General features: G+C 43.3%; 2 protein-coding genes and 1 pseudogene across 2 annotated transcripts; 1 reads left to right on the forward strand and 2 right to left on the reverse strand.

Moving 5' to 3' along the window:
- Positions 1-735: 735 nt before the first annotated feature.
- Positions 736-1576, reverse strand: LOC134218043 (mitochondrial import receptor subunit TOM20 homolog; annotated as a pseudogene).
- A 362-nt stretch (positions 1577-1938) lies between these two features.
- LOC134213630 (la-related protein 7) lies at positions 1939-3936 on the forward strand. The gene is made up of 3 exons (XM_062692867.1): positions 1939-2293; positions 2359-3118; positions 3183-3936. The coding sequence occupies exons 1-3, from the start codon at positions 2095-2097 to the stop codon at positions 3805-3807; spliced, it is 1584 nt and encodes a 527-aa protein (XP_062548851.1). The 5' UTR covers positions 1939-2094; the 3' UTR covers positions 3808-3936.
- LOC134213631 (zinc finger protein 557-like) lies at positions 3852-5557 on the reverse strand. The gene is made up of 2 exons (XM_062692868.1): positions 5392-5557; positions 3852-5315 (listed from the first exon to the last, which is right to left on the reverse strand). Exons 1-2 carry the CDS (start codon positions 5421-5423, stop codon positions 3959-3961), a joined length of 1389 nt encoding a protein of 462 aa, XP_062548852.1. The 5' UTR covers positions 5424-5557; the 3' UTR covers positions 3852-3958.
- Positions 5558-19702: the final 14145 nt, after the last annotated feature.

Below are 19702 nucleotides of genomic sequence, written 5' to 3' on the forward strand. Positions count from 1 at the left end.
CCAACGCGCAATTGGAGTTTTCGAAAAGAAAGTGCTGCGTACCATCTATGGTACGGTGCAGATGGCGGACGGTACGTGGAGGAGGCGAATGAACCACGAGTTGCATCAGCTGTTGGGAGAACCATCCATCGTTCAAACCGCGAAAATCGGACGACTGCGGTGGGCCGGGCACGTAGCCAGAATGTCGGACAGTAACCCGGTGAAAATGGCAACGATCCGATGGGCACAAGAAGGCGAGGTGCGCAGCGGACAAGGTGGATCGGAAGGTGGAAGATGACTTGCGGACCCTCCGTAGACTGCGTGGTTGGCGACGTGTAGCCATGGACCGAGCCGAATGGAGAAGACTCTTATATACCGCACAGGCCACTTCGGCCTTAGTCTGAATAAATGAAAATGAAGGTTTCACGTTTAACTAGCTATCAATTTTGCGGTATTTGCCGTCGCAAACTCGAAATCAACACAGAAGGACAATTGAACGCATAGAGAATCAGCGATCACGACAATCGTGTATGGGTTAACATTCGAACAATGTGGATTACGGAATAGTGATTCCGCTTGTCAAGCCAAAACTTAAACGCGGTGCAGAAAATAAATCACGGACAGCTGAACAGTGTTTTTCTTTCGAGAAGCTTCTTGTAACATATGTTCTTTCTATAATTATTGTGTGATTCGATACATCAAACTGCGTGGGCGATAGCCGCAGACGAAGCTGTACTCTAGGATTTCTCTGTTTGTATTTGGTATCTCCAATCTCCGTCTGTTGCTACTACTATGAATTCTATAACACTCCAAGCTATTCCAGATCGTCGTTCATTTCTTGCAATCTGGCCCTCTCGCTGTCGCGCCTCCGCCCTGTCCGCCGCCGTACTGCCGCATATCAGTAGTGTGAACACTTGGGCTGGCCCTGTTGGAGGTCTGTTGGAGGACTTGGAGAAGCTGTGCCGGTTGGTTGCAGACGATCACTGCGTTGGCCAGATGCTCGACACCGTTCTCGATGTCACCGGAAGAGATGAGGGCTTCGCCCATCTGAATTTCCTGGAGGAAACTGCACTTCTTCATGGTCTGCCATGTTGGGCATCGTCGTCCGTGGCCCTCCAGCAGCCGAAGCAGCCTTCTTCGCTTTCCTCCTCTCTCGCAGCTTCTTTTTGAAGTCCGGATCTTTGCGGCGCTTGTGATCGAAATAGATGCAGTAGCCCAGGAACAGCGTTCCGGCCACAATCCCGATGGTAGTTTTACTAATCTCCAGCCCAACGATTCCGGACCCGAGCTTCACGGTGGCACTAGCACGTTAATTCCGAACGAGAGAGAGGTCGAAAAGCGAAAATTTTTCCTGCTTTTCTCCACGAAATGAACTTCTAACCTCCTCTCTCGCAGCTTCTTTTTGAAGTCCGGATCTTTGCGGCGCTTGTGATCGAAGTAGATGCAGTAGCCCAGGAACAGCGTTCCGGCCACGCCGGCTGCAATCCCGATGGTAGTTTTACTAATCTCCATCTCAACGATTAGCTTCACGGTGGCACTAGCAGGAACTAAGAACCATCAAGTTCATCTCACTTTATAATTTTAACAGAACTATTTATTTATGATCAGAGCAGACAAAAAAACAAAAACAAAACATCGATGCTGTCAGTTATGCGTGCACGGAAAAATAATCTTGCGGAAAATGATGACTGACAGCATCTGGTTAGTGTCTTTTCAGTTGTATACCTAGGACTCCTACACACCGATTGAAACTTGAACGCAACACGGGAAAATCCCGAGTGTCTGGTCCCGGTTATTAGTTCCTGCTTCTGCTATCTGTTGGTGTTGTTGATTTGCGTAAGAATGCTCTCAGATTTGATAAATCGACGTTTGAATCTTTGTTTACAAAAGCAGATAAGTCGTTTTGAAAATTTGGTATTGAAAAGTTCATTTTTCGTTCAACGACCCTCAAACATTTTTTTCTGATGGGAGTTCATTTTGCGTTGGTTTTTGATTTGACATTTTGAAATTACGAACGGCAACGAAACAATATTTTTATTTACCGGTATAGTTCTTGCTATTTCATACTTTCATAAAGTTTTTCATCAATTCTAAGCGGTTCTAAGTTTCAAATCGATGGAACTCATATCGGCGATCGTTGTGGAGTCCGCCACAACCAAGCACGCTTTGAATGTAAATGCTCCCGGCAAGCAGAAAGGTCGTCATCGGAAGAAACAGAAGTACAACGCAATACGATCGCAAATGGAGTTTTACTTCTCCGATGCTAATCTTACCAAGGACCGCTATTTGGGCCAACGAATTAAAGAAGATCCTTGTAAGTTCAAACTTTAGCCTCATGTCCACAAGTATGTCGGTGAGTTAAAACCTATCTATTTTCAGTTATTCCGCTGGAAGAGTTTCTTAAATTCAATCGAATAAAGCAGTTGGCCGATAATGTTGAAGACATTGCAATGGCACTTAAAAATTCCGACTTGTTATTGCTTTCGGAGGACCGTAGCAAAGTGCGCCGTGTTACGGAACCGACCGAGCGGAGCAACTGCGAACAATGCACAATCTATGTGGAATGTCTTCCACCAAAAGCGGATCACGACTGGGTGCGAAATGTGTTTTCGGCCTACGGAAAGGTGGCTTATGTATCGCTGCCAAAGTTTAAGTACTCGAAAAAAATCAAAGAATTTGGTTTTGTTGAATTTGAGGATGAATCAAGCGTTCAGAAAGCATTGAAAACATTTCAAGCGTTCGGTGGGGTACTGTCATATGAGGACACGGATCCGGCGAAGTTGGTCAGTATTTCTAGCTTTGGCAAGGAGAAGGAAGAGGAGGAAACACGTGAGGCTAAGGATGAAACAGAGCAACCCGTAAAGATTGAAGATCAGGAGGTTGCAGAGGGTCCACCAGCAAAGCGTCTTTGCAAGGCCGAAGAAGATAGTTCCGAAGCGGAGGAAGAGAAACATAGCGCTAGTGGGGAGTCTGAAAGTGAGCATGAAAATGAAGATTTGAACATCATGGAAGGAAATATCAATGAAAAGTGTGAAGTAAGCGAAGTCAAGAAAAAGCGACGACGCAGGAAGGGTATCAGTGGAGTCAAGAAGGAAATTCAACAAGACGATAAAGTTTATGAATTGAAAGTAATGACCAAGTAAGTAAAACAACGATATTCAATTCGTAGCAAACTTTACAGCTTTTATAACATTTTTCGATAGGCAGGAATGGCGAAGACTGCGCAACAAATATCTAAATCTTCAAAGAGCAGAGGCAAAAAAACTGAAGAAACTTTTCAGTGACTCTCGTAAGTTCTGCAAACCTAATCAAAATCGTACACCCAACCCGTCGACTTCGAGTACCAAAGCCATCAAATCGTCACCGAGAGTCAATTTTTACGGCGCTCTCACCGATGAGGAGGCTGCAGCTGAAGCTACCAAACTGGAAGAACAGGAACAGCAGGCAGTGAAGCAGCCTTTATTCTCCTTTGAACCGGGGCTAATTGTGAACATTAAGTTTCGTGTTCCCTGTGCGAATGTTAAGGATTTCAAAGCTGAACTCAAGCAGTATCCTTACGTGAAGTATATCGATTTGAAGGAAGCCGACGTGGAGACGTTTGTCCGAGTGGACAAGCCGAGCTCGGCCAACCAACTCGTGAAGGAGTACAGTATGGCAGAGTACAGCGCCCAAATCTTAAGTGGAGAAACTGAGAAGAGTTATTGGGATAAAATCAAACGGGACCGAGAGGACAAATTGAACAAAAAAGTGAAGGTGGAAAAGTTGAGAGGAAGAACCAAGCTTTTGAAGAAAGTGAATACTCACATTAAGTTTGAAGAAGACGAATGATTCACACATGTTTTTGCATTCTAGTCCAAAACACTGGTAAGGGCTAAATTTGATAATTCAGTTCATTTATTTCGAATGTATGAAGAACTGATACTCTTGAAAAGCATGAAATAAATTCTCTCGATAGAAGGCAGTTTTATTCAGTTTTACCTCACACGGAAATTAGTTCTTCCTCATCGCTGATTTCAACTACATCGTTTTTGGCAACGATTGAGACACCTGCATTCGGGTCGATGCACCCAAATTGATGTTGTTCGAACTCTTCATTGTTGTTGAATGATGTCAAACATTTGGTGCATGTAATACGCAAGACTTCTGTTGTCGTAGTAGCGGGAGCAGTTACTGTCGAGTTTGCGTTTCCTTCTAGGTCAGCATGATTCATCTCGAAGTGCATGCGAATTTCCCCTTCCGTTCGAAACTTTTCAAAGCAAACTTTGCAATGGAAAGAATTCTTGCCCTGTAGGAAAGGGTTGGCTATATCGCCCAGATTGCGATGATGTGACATATGCATGGTTAGCTTGGATACCGATGGAAGAGTTCGATCACAAATGTAGCACAGGTACTGATCATGTACCGCAAGCAGATGCTTATAAAAAGGCTTCCTATCACCGTAGTCAATGTGACATACTTTACACATGGTGCTTGTAGAGTTAATTATGTACCGTGTTCTGGGGTATTTTTTCTTTTTCTGCTGGACAGAAAGAGTGTGAACATTGGTTCGGTGTTTGATCAGCTCATCAATGTCGTCAAATGTTTCATAACAATTAATACATTTCAGGTAGGGTCTTTTCCCAGTATTACCATTAATAGCAGAATTGTTAGCTTGGACATTGGTGCTTGCATTAGCCGGAGTCTTTTTGGAGAGGCCTGTACTTTGCTTTGGCTGTTGTTGTGCCGAATGTGCCCTTCGATGATTAATCATATCGTCAAGATTGCCGAATTGAGCTCCACATTCCACACAGTCAAATGTTTGATTGAAATTGATTTGGAAAGCCGAATTGGTACTTTCTGTAGCTAACCCAGTTACACTCGAATTTGGGTGATCTTCTTGGTAGTGTCTTATACAAGCAGAAATCGCATCAAATATCATATTATGACATTCATTACATCTGTATCGTCCATCATTTAATTGCTGAAACGGTAATATTACTGTTTTAGCGTTTTGCCCTTGATCCGATTGTGAGCTGTCCGTCTGTGGTGCGACCTCGCCCAATCGACTATTTCTAATCGCGTTGTCAACCGAGCGACAAAGATCCTTGTACTCCAGCAACCCTTGGTCTTCCCATTCATCTAATAAGCCGTCGCGGTTCGAATCGTAAAGCTCTTCCAGTTTATCCACACATAATGCACATATCGCACAGGGCAAATCATACGGATCCGTCAGTTGAATTCCAATCTGTTTCCAAATTACTTGAACAAAGTCCAATGGTTCCGGATGGCAAGGCAATCTTTTCAAGTTCTTCACCGACATGCACAAACGACAGTAAGTCGTTGGATCATTGCTGGGCCTAGCGAAAGGGGAAGGGGGTGCATATGTAGAATTAAAAGCTGTTCTGTAGTTACTGGAAGTTATTAAAAACTTACGGCTCTAAGGTATTGCCTTTTGTAGAATCCATTGTTTGAAGAAATGATTAAAAGATTGTCTGTTATCTTTTATGATTACCCTAGTTTTAATGAAAGTTTCTTCAGAGATGCGGACCAGAAAAATGTTTAATGTGTGTATCGTTTGTTTATGGAATGCTATCTGTCGGCGTGATTCACTTGCTTTTCTCTACCAACACAAATTATAGAATGTTATTTTTGAAGACGTGCGATAGGGCACTGCACGGAAAAATTCTCGCTTAACTTTTCAAAAGGTCCTAAGTAATATTTTTTTCATGAATTAATTTGAATAGCGCAATCAACAGAACAACATGAAAGCTTTTGATTGCAGTACTCAAATTAATTCATGAAAAAAATGTTACTTAGGTCCTTTTGAAAAGTTAAGCGAGATCTCTTTCTATAGACGAATCCAAGTAAAAATAAGAAGAAGACACACGACGGTGTTAACTTTGACAGATCCTACAGCACAGCCTAGGAAGATCATTTTAAAATGCTTATAATAAATTCTATATAAATTGTAATTAAAATCTGATTAATGTAGGGTCCGGAAAAAGTTCTGAATTACATATTCGGAAGCTTATCTCATTTTTTTAAAAATATTTTCCAAAAATGTATCAATCATACAGTTCAGAACTTTTTCCGTATCATGCTTCAATCAGATTTTAATTACATTTTGTCTACCCGGATAAAAATGTACTATTGGTTCAATAGTGTAAACAATTGAATTACCATAAAATGTACGGTATACAATAGGATACATTGTTTCTTGATGGTTGCACAGATTGTATCAACACTGAGGATACAATACATCAACATATTTCTCTAATGTAACTATACTTCCAATTGTTTTTGGAACGTTTTCGTACATAAGTTTCATACATTGATAGTTTTTGAAACGTTTCTTTACATTGGATATAAACTATATAACAATATTTGCCTCATAGCGCCAAATATGCATTTTTTTCCTTTAAATTGCATTGTTGAACAGTAAAGTTGTCACAACTGAGAAATTTAAAATCGTATTGTTTTACTATACAAATACAATACAATCCATTGTATTTTGAACAGTTTTGTTCGGATATTTCAACAATATATTAACTATACACTCTATTGTGTGACGAAAAAAATGTATGGAAAAATCTCAGATTTTGTATAGTTACGATACTTAACAACCCGTACATTCTATTGCGAAAACTTCATTTACATTTCAGTAAATGGTTCATAACAATGCATTCTAATGTGTTTCTATGGTTTCATTTACAATATAATCTATTGCCAATTTAATGTTATTAATAGTAGTGTTACAATAAATTGTATTGTTATTCTACTGTATTTTTTATTCGGGTAGAATTTATTATAAGCATTTTAAAATGATCTTCCTATGCTGTGCTGTAGGATCTGTCAAAGTTAACACCGTCGTGTGTCTTCTTCTTATTTTTACTTGGATTCGTCTATTTCGTTCTTCATAAATTTTAACGCACCTTGTGTTTTCTAATTTCTTTGCAGCACACACTCATTTTTTTCTATTCAATAGTGAGTACTTTTGTATTGCCGTCTCTCTTTTTCCCACAGAAATTTTACTCACTTTTTAAAAAGTGAGTCAAATTTCTGTGGGATAAAAAGAGACGACAATCCAGTTTTCCGCGAGCGGTAATGGCCGCCAGCTTGCCTGCGGGTCAGTCTCTGATTTGACGTTTCTGGAGGTCAACTGCACCCACCGCTCCGAGCATTTTGACCAATGTTGCATATAAGAAGGTGCTGATTCGGTGAATTCAAGCCTTCTTATATACCACATTGATCAAAATGCTCGAATGGTGGGTGCAGTTGACCTCCAGAAACGTCAAATCCTGAACCTGAACCTTTCCTGAAGGGTTCGCCGCGTGCAATTTTGACAAAATCAGACAATAATGAAAGATATGCGAAAGCGGCCATTGTAAGCCAATCGAGCATTGAGAACTGTCAAATTTATTTATTTATCATCAGACTAAGGCCGGAGTGGCCTGTGCTGCACATAAAAGACTTCTCCATTCAGCTCGGTTCATGGCTGCACTTCGCCAACCACGCAGTCTGCGGAGGGTCCGCAAGTCGTCCTCCACCTGATCGATCCACCTTGCCCGCTGTGCACCTCGCCTTCTTGTTCCCGTCGGATCGTTGTCGAGAATCATTTACACCGGATTACTGTCCGACATTCTGGCTACGTGCCCGGCCCACCGCAGTCTTCCGATTTTCGCGGTGTGAACGATGGATGGTTCTCCCAACAACTGATGCAACTCGTGGTTCATTCGCCTCCTCCACGTACCGTCCGCCATCTGCAACCCACCATAGATGGTACGCAACACTTTCCTTTCGAAAACTCCCAGTGCGCGTTGGTCCTCCACGAGCATCGTCCAGGTCTCGTGTCCGTAGAGAACTACCGGTCTTATAAGCGTTTTGTAGATAGTCAGTTTGGTACGGCGGCGAACTCTATTCGATCGGAGCGTCTTGCGGAGTCCAAAGTACGTACGATTTCCAGCCACTATGCGTCTCCGAATTTCTCTGCTGGTATCGTTATCGGCGGTCACCAGTGAGCCCAAGTACACGAATTCTTCAACCACCTCGATTTCGTCACCACCGATAGAAACTCGTGGTGGGTGGCTCACATTGACCTCTCTTGAGCCTCTTCCTATCATGTATTTCGTCTTCGACGTGTTGATGACTAGTCCAATCCGTTTAGCTTCGCTTTTCAGTCTGATGTAGGCTTCCTCCATCCTCTCAAAGTTACGTGCCATGATATCAATGTCATCGGCGAAACCAAATAACTGGACGGACTTCGTGAAAATCGTACCACTCGTGTTAATCCCTGCCCTTCGTATTACTCCCTCCAAAGCGATGTTGAATAGCAGACACGAAAGACCATCACCTTGCCGTAACCCTCTACGCGTTTCGAAGGGACTCGAGAATGCCCCTGAAACTCGAACTACGCACATCACCCGGTCCATCGTCGCCTTGATCAACCGTATCAGTTTATCCGGAAATCCGTTTTCGTGCATTAGCTGCCATAGCTGGTCCCGATCGATTGTATCATATGCGGCTTTGAAGTCGATAAATAGATGATGTGTGGGCACGTTGTATTCGCGGCATTTCTGCAATACCTGACGTATGGCGAACACCTGGTCTGTGGTAGAGCGTTCACCCATAAATCCCGCCTGGTACTGCCCCACGAACTCTCTTGCAATTGGTGTTAGTCGACGGCATAAAATTTGGGAGAGTACCTTGTAGGCGGCGTTCAGCAATGTGATTGCGCGGTAGTTGCTACAATCCAGCTTATCGCCCTTTTGTAGATGGGACACACGACACCTTCCATCCACTTCTGCGGCAGAACCTCATCCTCCCAAACCTTGGTAATCACCCAGTGTAGCGCTCTAGCCAGTGCTTCACCACCGTGTTTAAACAGCTCTCCTGGTAGTTGGTCAACTCCAGGGGCTTTGTTCTTTTTCAGCCGGCCGATCTCCTCCTGGATTTCCTGGAGATTCGGAGCCGGAAGTCGCATGTCCTGCGCGCGTGCTCCTAGGTTCATTACCATACCGCCACCGTTGTCTGCCATATCGCCATTCAGGTGCTCTTCGTAGTGCTGCCGCCACCTTTGGATCACCTCACGCTCGTTCGTAAGAAGGTTCCCGTTTATGTCCTTACACATATCGGGCTGTGGCACGTGGCCCTTACGTGAACGGTTCAACTTCTCATAGAACTTTCGTGCGTTATTAGCGCGGTACAGTTCCTCCGTATCTTCACGGTCTCGATCTTCCTGCTGGCGCTTTTTCCTCCGGAAAATCGAGTTTTGTCTGTTCCGCGCCCGTTTGTATCGTGCCTCGTTCGCCCTCGTGCGGTGTTGCAGCAATCTCGCCCATGCTGCATTCTTCTCCTCAACTAACTGCTCACATTCGCCGTCATACCAGTCGTTTCTCTGATCCGGAGCCACCGTGCCTAGTGCAGCGGTTGCGGTGCTTCCAATGGCGGATCGAATATCTCTCCAGCCATCTGGAGCTGCGCCTAGCTGCTCTTCCGTTGGGAGTGCCACTTCCAGCTGCTGCGCGTAGTCTTGGGCTAGTCTACCGTCTTGTAGCCGCCCAATGTTAAGCCGCGGCGTCCGACTCCGACGCGTGTTGATCACCGTCGAGAGTTTTGAGCGCAGACATACTGCGACGAGGTAGTGGTCGGATTCAATATTCGCACTGAGGTAAGTGCGTACGTTCGTGATGTCGGAGAAGAATTTACCGTCGATTAGAACGTGGTCGATTTGGTTTTCCGTTACTTGATTAGGTGATTTCCATGTGGCCTTGTGGATATTCTTACGGGGGAAGAAAGTGCTTCGGACTACCATTCCACGGGAGGCTGCAAAGTTTATGCATCGTTGGCCGTTGTCGTTCGATACGGTATGCAGACTATCCGGTCCGATGACCGGTCTATACATTTCCTCCCTTCCTACCTGAGCGTTCATGTCACCGATGACGATTTTGACGTCCCGCAGTGGGCATCCATCGTATGTCTGCTCCAGCTGCGCATAGAACGCTTCTTTCTCGTCGTCGGATCTCCCTTCGTGTGGGCAGTGCACGTTGATGATGCTATAGTTGAAGAAACGCCCTTTTATCCTCAGCTTGCACATCCTTGCGTTGATTGGCTGTCACCCAATCACGCGTTGGCGCATCTTTCCCAGCACTATGAAGCCGGTTCCCAGCTCGTTGGTGGTGCCACAGCTTTGGTAGAAGGTAGCCGCTCGATGCCCGCTTTTCCACACTTTCTGTCCTGTCCAGCAGATTTCCTGCAGCGCTACGACATCGAAGTTGCGGGGATCTAATTCATCGTAGATTATCCTATCGCAACCTGCGAAGCCTAGCGACTTGCAGTTCCATGTTCCAAGCTTCCAATCGTGATCCTTTATTCGTCGCCTAGGTCGTTGCCGATTGTATCGAGTCGTATTATCTTCTATGTCGTTCGTAATAGTTGTTTTTAAAGGCGGCTTATTGGGCCTGCGCAAACCTCCTGTCTCGTCGGAGGGCCGTCGTGTCAGGGCTGTTTAGCGTCCCACCTAACACCAGGACTTGGGCTTGTGCGCTTTGAGCGGCACACGGTCGCTTTGGCGGAGCCTACTTGCGGATACATGCAGCTTTTTATAGAGGTTTAACAGGGCCCACTGCCAAACCCCACCACATCCTAGGCAGGCGCCACAACTCGCAGATGGCGTGGGGAGGGATCGTCAAGCCCTTGGACATAGTCCCTGCTGCCCTGAACTGAGAACTGTCAAAACGTGAGCCAAATGAACGTGGTTATTGTTGCAGATTGAGACGAGGTTGAGAGGTATTGAGATAGATTTAAAAAAAAGTTTCATCGAATAAACAATTTGTTTTACTTTCGCGAGTATGTAGAAGTAATCTAGTTTATGTATCGTGTTTGACCTATTTGTATTGCACTTTTTTTTAGTGATACATAATGCTTATTTAAACACTGTTAGTGGATAGACAAACATATTCCAAATTATTATCAAATACAAAGTCATACACAAGCTTCAACATTTTGCGCTGCGGCAAGTACTGGAAGCGTTTTCTAACAAAAGTAACAGCGTTGCTAAATCATCTGGAAAAGTACGAGAAGCCGAAAAGTACTTAACTACGAGCTGGGACGGGACTTGCCAGGCTATTGACATCCTATTGTTTAGTTCATTGCCAGATCGTAGCCAGGATGTCCCGGGCTATAATTTTTTTTCATACTGCGTTTCAATGATGACAGCGGTCTATGTCTATTGATGATGATGACACCACGCTTGTCACCGGGTCGGGACTTGCGCAAAGAGGAAAAAATGTCACGAACTGTCAGGTTTAGCCAGCACCTTTTTGAGTGAAAGTATTGGTATCCCAAATAAAATATTCTACCTCATTTTTGTTTTACGAAGACTTTTTAATTTTTAAGGTCTTCTGAATCGTAATTTTATAGTAGTTTTATAAAAACACATGAGTATTAGTGCTTGGTACTTTTTTCTTCTAAGCTCCAAACACTTTGAAACCAAATCCACAACCAATAGTAAAGGCTTAATCTCAACAGCGCGTTGCGCGTCAGCGTTGAAGTCAGCGTTTTGTACTAAAACGTAACGCCAATAAACGTGACACATCCACGCCCGGATTCTTCAGGAATGCCTCCAGCAATTTCTTCGGCAATGTCTTCAGGAATTCCACCATCAATTTCGCCGGGAATTGACCGAAAATTCCACCATTATTTACTACAAGAAATCCTCCACGAATTCTTTTATAAGTTTTGCAGGGAATTCTTCAGATAATTCTTTCGTGCTGTTTCTCATAAAAAATCTGAAAAATTGCACCGTGGAATTTCTAAGAATATTCCGTGGAAATTCCGCAGAATTGCCAATAAACATTCCTGAGAATTTCGCGAAAAATCTTTGAACTTCCTGTGTAAATTCCATAATTTTTTCCGTGAAAGTTTCGAATAATTTTTTGTGAAAATTTCAAAGAATTTCTCCAGGAATTCCACCGAAAATTTATACAGAAATTATACCGAAAATAAAATCAACAATGGAATCCGGTGGAAACTTCAAGATTTCCAATGGACATCCTGCAGGAGTTTCTTCGAAAATTCCTCCGGGAATTCTTCCAGGAGTTCAACCGGCAGATCCTCCAAGAGTTCCTCCAGGATTTCCTCCGAGAATTATTCCGGTAGTTCTATCGGCAGTTCCTACGGGGGCTCTCTGGAAATTCTTCCGGGAATTTTTCCAGAATTTCCTTCGGGAATTATACAGAAATTCCTCCAGAAGCTCCTCCGAGAATTTCTCTGGGAACTCTTCAAGGAATTCTCCGGGAGGTCCTCTGATGATGATGATGGTACGCTACATACCCCTACAAAGGTTTCAGCTAGATGAGTTCTTATAGAATTCTCCAAGATTTTTTCCGAGAAGTCTTCTGGTAGATTCACTGGCAGTCCCTCCGGATGTTCATTTAAAAATTCTCCCGGGAGTTTCTTTAGAAATTCCTCCGGGTGTTTCACCAGTAGCTCTTCCAGGAGATCATTCAGGCTTTTTTCAGGAAATCATTTAGGCTTTCTTCAGAAAATTAGCTGGAAATTCCTCCCGAAGTTCTTCCGATAGTTTTTCTGGGAGTTCCTCCGGGAGGTCCTCTAGGAATTCTTCTGGGAGTTTCTCCTGAAATTCCTCCGGGAGTTCTTACGGGAGCTCCTCCGGCAGTTCCTACGTGAATTCCTCCGGGAGATCCACCAGCAGTTTTTATGAGTATTTCTCCTGGAGTTTCACCGGCAGTTCCTTTGAGAAGGAACTCCCGGAGTAATTTCCGAAGGAACTCCCAGAGGAATTTCTGTAGGAATTCCCGGAGAAAGTATCAGAGGAATTTTCGGAAGAACTGCCAGAGGAACTTCTAGATGAATTTATTGCAGAACTACAGGAAGAATTTCCGGAGGAAATCCTGGAGGAACTCTCGTAAGAACTTCTGGATGAATTCCAGGACAAACTCCTCCCAGAGAAATTTTCCGAGGAACTTCTGAAGAAATTTGTAGATAAATTCCCAAAGAAAGCCTTAATGAACTCCTGAAAGAAAGTCTGAATGAATTTCTGGAGGAACTAGTAGTGGAACTCCCGGAGAAATTTTCAGAGGAACACCGGTGGAATACCCGAAGTTGAATTTCTAGAAGAACTTCCGAAATCCCATTTCCCTTGAAATTCCTGCCAAATATCCTCCAGGAATTTCTTGTGAAGTTCCTGGAGGGATTACCAGAGGAACTTTTGGAAAAACTCCTGGAGGAACTCCCACACGCACTTCCAGAGGAATTCTCACAAGGAAGCCCTGAAAAAAAGTTCATGAAGGAATTTCTGGAGAATTATCAGAAGGAATTCCCGAAAAAATACCAGGAGGAATTAATGCAGAAATTACCAGATGAAATCCAGAAAGGATTCCCAGATGAATTGCTGTTCTTTGTTTGTTCTGAAGAAATTCCTGGAAGAACTCTTGGAAGATATCCTGGAGGAACTCTAACATTAATTTCCGAATGAAATTCTGGAGTAAATTCCGAGTGAAGTCCGGAAAGAATTCTAGGACAATTTCGCGGAAAAAATCCCGGAGAAATTCCTAAAGGAAGAGAAGAATTTCCGGGGAAATACTTGGACGAGAAATTTATGGAAATACTTGGAGAAATTTCTAAAGGAATTCTTGAAGGATATTTTGAAATAATTGCGGAAAGATTTCCAAAATGTTATTCTTAGGATTTCGCTATTGAATTCATAGAGGTATTCCCGGAAAAAGTCCTGGAAGTTATCCCGGAGGAATTTAAGGAAGAGTTCCTGGAGGAATGCCCGGAACAGTTTCTCATAGATTAGCAGATGAAATTATGGAGCGAAATCGGAGGATTTCCGTCATAAATTGGTGAAGAAGCTTCTAGTGGAATTTTGGGAGGAAATTCCGTATGTATTCTTGGAGGAACTCTAGAATGAATTCCTGAAGGAAATGTCGCAGATTTTCTTGGAAGAATAGCCGAAGAAATGTCTAGAAGTAAAACTTGAAGGGAAGAAAAGAAATCTTCAAGAAACTTCCACATGAATTTCCTAAAAAAATAGTTGGGGGTTTCTAGATAAGGAGAAATTACAATTACAGGAGAAGGATTTTCAAACGATTTTCAGAGGAATATATGGATAACTTTCCGGAGGAATTTAGAAGTTCCCAGGGGAGCTTCTAGAAGGATTTCTTGAGCCCGAAATGTTTCGAGTTGTTTTGAAATTTGTTATAGTATGGATCCTAGCCTGGATACCCTTATAAGTTTTTTGGGAATCTTTTGAATTTCAAAAACCTATTTCTGAATATGATTGGATCGTAAAGTGCGCATGTTTAAGCGAATTCATTTCAGTACCCGTTCAATCTTTCCTTTCCACCATTTAGGGGGGGCGACGGCGATGATACTTTTATGCCCAGGGAAGTAGAGACAATTTCCAAGCCGAAAATTGCCTAGACCGGCACCGGGAATCGAACCCAGCCACCCTCGGCATGGTCTTGCTTTGTAGTCGCGCGTCTCACCGCACGGCAAAAGGGGATGACTGTAAGGCATCTCGATGTCAAGAGTGCTTACCTTCACGGACAACTGCATGAAGAAATCTATAGGCAGCAGCCGAAAGGTTTCATGATTCGTGGCAAGGAGCATCTCAGCTGCAGACTTCCACGTTGTTTGTACGGCTTGGATCAAGGAGCGAAAGTCTGGAAAGACACTATTTGCGGCATACTTTGTGAAATGGGATTGAAGCAAAGCAGATCGGACCCGTGTTTGTTTAGCAAGATGCTTGATAGTGGTGAGCTGATGTATATATTAATCTATGTTGATGACATGATTGTTGCGTGTGTCTCAGAAGCGGAAGTCGACAAAGTTGAGAGACTGTTGAAAAACAAAATTAGTTTGTCGTCTCTCGGGGAAGTCTCACATTTCCTCGGAATTCGTGTTACGAAGGACAAAGAAGGTGAAACTTAAGTTTTCTGAATCATCAACAATCAGTACCTAGTCCGACCAGGACACAAGAGACTCTCCGGCAATCCCAGGGTCGGCTAACTACTGGATAATCAAGGGTTTTTCGCGGTAAACAAGAACTAAGAACACAGGAACTTTCACTTTTCTTGTATAATTTATTGGTTCCTAATAGTGGCGTGTGCGTGTTGTTCTGTGTAATAAATTTGTGTTAATTTGTTATGTAGGGGGAATGACGGCTTTGGCAGGTTTTGTTCTATTATTGGCAGGGGGGTTTTTTATGACTGACTAGGCTCAAATTTGGCCTAAACATTCTTTGCATATCAAAGAATATTGTGGCCAAATTTCATAAAATTTGGTCGACAAAAACCCCCCTGCCAATAATAGAACAAAATCTTTCCCCCTATAACTTAGTTTAACTGTTGGTACCGGTACATACTGCTGCTGCTGTTGATGACGGGAGCAGAATGGCCGACACAGCGACTCGTCCAGCTATGCGACCAGAAATCTCGCCGGAATAGCGAGGCGAGCGGTGAACGGACAATCTTTGTCCGACGGGGCCAGCGGGCGTTGCTGGACGATGGTGGGCAGGCGTCTTCCCTCGTAGACGCGATCGGCCGGCCGTGGCTTAGCCACCTTGGACGGCCGAGAGGGGAAATCTCCTTTGCGATTAGGGCCGGTCGTGCCGGGTCGTGTGCTGAGCGGAATCTACCACAAAAGTTAGAGGAAGAGACAAAGGAGAAAGAGGTCCTAAAGGACACAAAGGAATTAATTCCATGTTCCATAGTACAGGATTGGGAATTACCTGAATACTTTTTCCCCGAAGCTCACATTAGCTCTCACTAGAAAGGGGGGGGGGGGGTTCACTTGGAATACTGCACTTTACTTCCACTTCACAGCACACGGACGCCTGATTTACTAAGAGGCCGAGTTTGGGCAATGGCTACTCTTTTATGGAAAAATATATTAAGCTCTTTTAGTGGAATGTATTCAACCGTCTAAGATGAATTAAGTACTCTCCATTTAATTCCACCAATTATTTTCGATATCTTTGCAGATACGTATTTCGACCACAACTGTGCGGTCGTGTTCAGTGTCTCGTACTCGTAAGTCGAGTCAAGTACGAGACACTGAAGACGACCACACAGTTGTGGTCGAAATACGTATCTGCAAAGATATCGAAAATAATTGGTGGAATTAAATGGAGAGTACTTAATTCGTACTCTTTTATACCAAATTCCCTCCATATTTTCCCGCTAATTTGTATTGCATTTTTCATCCAACATGACATTTGCAGAATCATGATGCCATGTTGGATATTTGAAAACATCCTCATGTCTTTACAGCGGTACCAAACCCTAACGCTTCTGTGATAGTTCTGCTGCAATTTGTAACCAAGTGGTTACAAAGGTTTCTATGCTTTGGATCAGCACACCTACGTTGCGAGCCGTTTCAAGCTGGATAAGGCGAAAGGGTCTAAAGTGCCGATGGACGCCGGATATTACCGGAGTCGTGAAGGGAGCAAATTGCTTGTAGACAACAGCGAGTATCGGAACTCGGTGGGCGCGTTACTTTACGTGGCAGTCAATACGCGGCCAGATGTGGCGGCATCTGTTTCGATATTAAGCCGGAAGATAAGCCAAGGACATGTGACTGATTGGACGAAGCTCAAGCGAGTCATCCGTTATCTACTATCGATCAGCAACTATAAGTTGAGATTTTCAGTGAATAGACTGCAACGAATGACACTTAATGATTATAGTGATGCGGACTGGGGCGGTAACCTTACCGACCGCAAGTCCGTCACTGGGTACGCCTTTCAGCTGAGCAAATCTACAGTTTGTTGGGCAAGTCGCAAGTTCAAGCATGGAGGCCGAATATGTTGCCCTATCTGAGGCCTGCAAGGAACTTGTTTGGCTTCGCAGGCTAGTGGATGAAATGGGCATTAAACAGGATGGACCAACGACGATCCGTGAAGACAACACAAGCTGTGTCGAATTCGTTGCGGAGGGTTTTCTACGCAAAGGATCTTTGCGATAAAGGAGTTGTGTCGGCGCAGTATTGTTCGTCACAGTCTATGATGGCAGATGTGTTGACTAAGCCCCTCGGCGCAGTGAAGTAGAGACGGTTTGCCGAGATGTTGGGCTTGGTTGGCACGGTCAACGAGATGCAGATCAACACGGCAACTATCGAGGAGGAGTGTTGAGTGTCATGTACCTGGCGATATTTGCTCCATCGTGAAGTGTGACAGATACGATACGATAGAGACAGCAGTGCGGAGAAATAGGAGAAAAGACTTATTTTTAATTATGTAACCATTATGTAATCTTTCTGAAATCTGCTTCTGCTTTGCAAAGGCCTTCTCCTTGGCGAGTTGTTTTTCTTCCAACTGCTTCTCAGCCGGATCTGCATCGGAACCAACTCTCTGATCGGACACTCCATCGACTTTTTGGCCAGAATTCTTTTCACCTCGTGTCTTGCTTCTAGTGTCCGGAACCGTCAACTGCTGAGCACTAGCGGAAACACACACTTCACAGCGCCAATCGGCTTTCACAACCTCTTGGTCTACGCCAGCGCAGAAGAAATGAACCCACTGCCTACATTCTCCACATTGGACCCTATCCACATCCTCCGACATTGAGCAGAACAAACATTGCTCATTTTTGCCTTTCTCGTACAACAAAGTTGTACCGAAAGGCTATATGATTGCTTCAAAAAAGAACTTTTGATAGAAGGCCCGGAGACCCATAGTGTTATATACCGATCAACTCAGCTCGACGAACTGAGGTGATGTCTGTATGTGTGTATGTATGTATGTGTGTGTGTGTATGTGTGTATGTGTACAAATTTTGTAGACACACTTTTTGGAACTTAGCATTATCCGATTTTCTCGCAACAAGTTGCATTCGACGGGGAATGCGGTCCCATTGTTTGCTATTGAAAATTGGCTCGATCGGACATTGCATTTCGGAATTATTGAAAAATCATTGTTTTTTCCCAAGGGTCCCCCCTTGGAAAAAAAAATTCAAAACCAAAAAAAAATTTTTTCCGGAAATGATGGCGATGCATTTTAACTAATGCAAAAACATACAAAATGATCGAAAAAATGTGATCTATTCTCCTAAAGAGCTTTTTTGACCTTTCTAATGTGATTCTTTAAATAAATTTTATAATGCACGAGAAAGGCATCATCACTGCTAGGTGGATTAATCTGGTTTTTTTTTTATTCCTTTCTTTATTTGTTAGGCACTTTGTGTTACTTAACCGCTACTGTGCCAAGATTTACTGTGGTATTCTGCTGTACAGAATCCACACAGAATCTATTTTTAGATTTCCATTACCATTATTGTTGTCGGTGCCAGTCCATCCCATCGTGAGTCCATTATGTCCGTTTGTCCATGCCGTGTATCCATTGATCGTTGCATTGTTCGGTTGCCATTTATCCGGGTAACGTTGGAGGAATGCCTCCGAGAAGAACAAGTTGTCAGTCGTCATCAGGCAGCCGTGACGGTAAGGCGCGTACCCCAAACGCCACCGTATGGGCTGCGGATCCGGCGACTGACGAGGGTTTGGTGGAGGGGCTGGGAATGTTGCTCATTTTTCGAAGGAGAGGAAGCCATTCCGAAGTAATCCGATATATATTTTTTTTATTTTGTTCGGACGGTCGGATTTTAAACGAAACCGTTTTTGGAAATCAACCTTTACAAGGATTATCAAAAATTTTAGTATGTTTTCTTCCTTTGACTTCCGTCTTAATCGCCCTCTTTGACCTTTTCTGTCTGTCCTACTCGTTTATATGTTGTTCGTCTAATTGTCGTCTTACTCTTCCGTGGGCTGTCCGCAATAGTTCGAGCACCACTGTATTGTCGTCCGTCAGAGTGTGCGTTATTGTGATCTGCTGACCAAACTCCACCTAATTCACTTCAGCCACTAATACTATCTTTATTCAAACTATATCTCCAACTCTACCCTTACAATAAATTTCTACGATTGATTCGCAATCAATCCACTTTACTCAATTTCGGCCGTTTGTTCATCATTTTCTATCTTCTATTTCAATCTCTTTGACGTATGTTCTTCTCGCTCGCTTCATTTTCTCACTCACTCTCACTATCAAATCAGCTGTTAACTGATATTTACCTTATCGGCCAAACTCTGGTTGTGACGCGGCTGCGTCTGAGCAGGGTTGCCAGAACCAATTCACTGGTTTTGGTTTTGTTTTGAGCGATTCTGCCTATCTTTAAACACGGCGGCTATCTTATCTTGACGTTTACCTTTGCAGTCAAAAGAATTGAATTCAATTGTTTCTAATTAAATATTTTTTTCTCCACCATCTTATACCATGAAAATGGCTAACCACTACTCCATTATGTACTAGCATTTGTCAATAAATATCGACGGTTCAGTAAAATTTGATTCTAGATTTGAATCGAAAAACATTCGGAAATGACTGAAAATTAAAAAAATCGGTATATTTTGTTTTATAACCGCTGTAACTCAAAAACGGTAGCACTTAGAAAAAAAATACCGTATGCCATTTCCATTGTAAATTAAACGTACTTTCGTCAAAAATATAATAAAAGCATTAAAAAAATACTTCCTATATTCACCATGTCGAAATACAGTGATTTCACGCACACATCCATCTCCACCAGATGGCAGCAGCGCGGCTCCGTCAACGCGAATAAGGTTACACTCTATCGTAGAATATTGGACACAAGTTTTTTTTAATACCCCAAATTTGTTATAGGAAAGGTGATATTACGTACAGATGCAATAAAGTGTGTACTGGAAT

Source organism: Armigeres subalbatus, chromosome 2, assembly GCF_024139115.2.
Source record: "Armigeres subalbatus isolate Guangzhou_Male chromosome 2, GZ_Asu_2, whole genome shotgun sequence".
NCBI lineage: Eukaryota > Metazoa > Arthropoda > Insecta > Diptera > Culicidae > Armigeres > Armigeres subalbatus.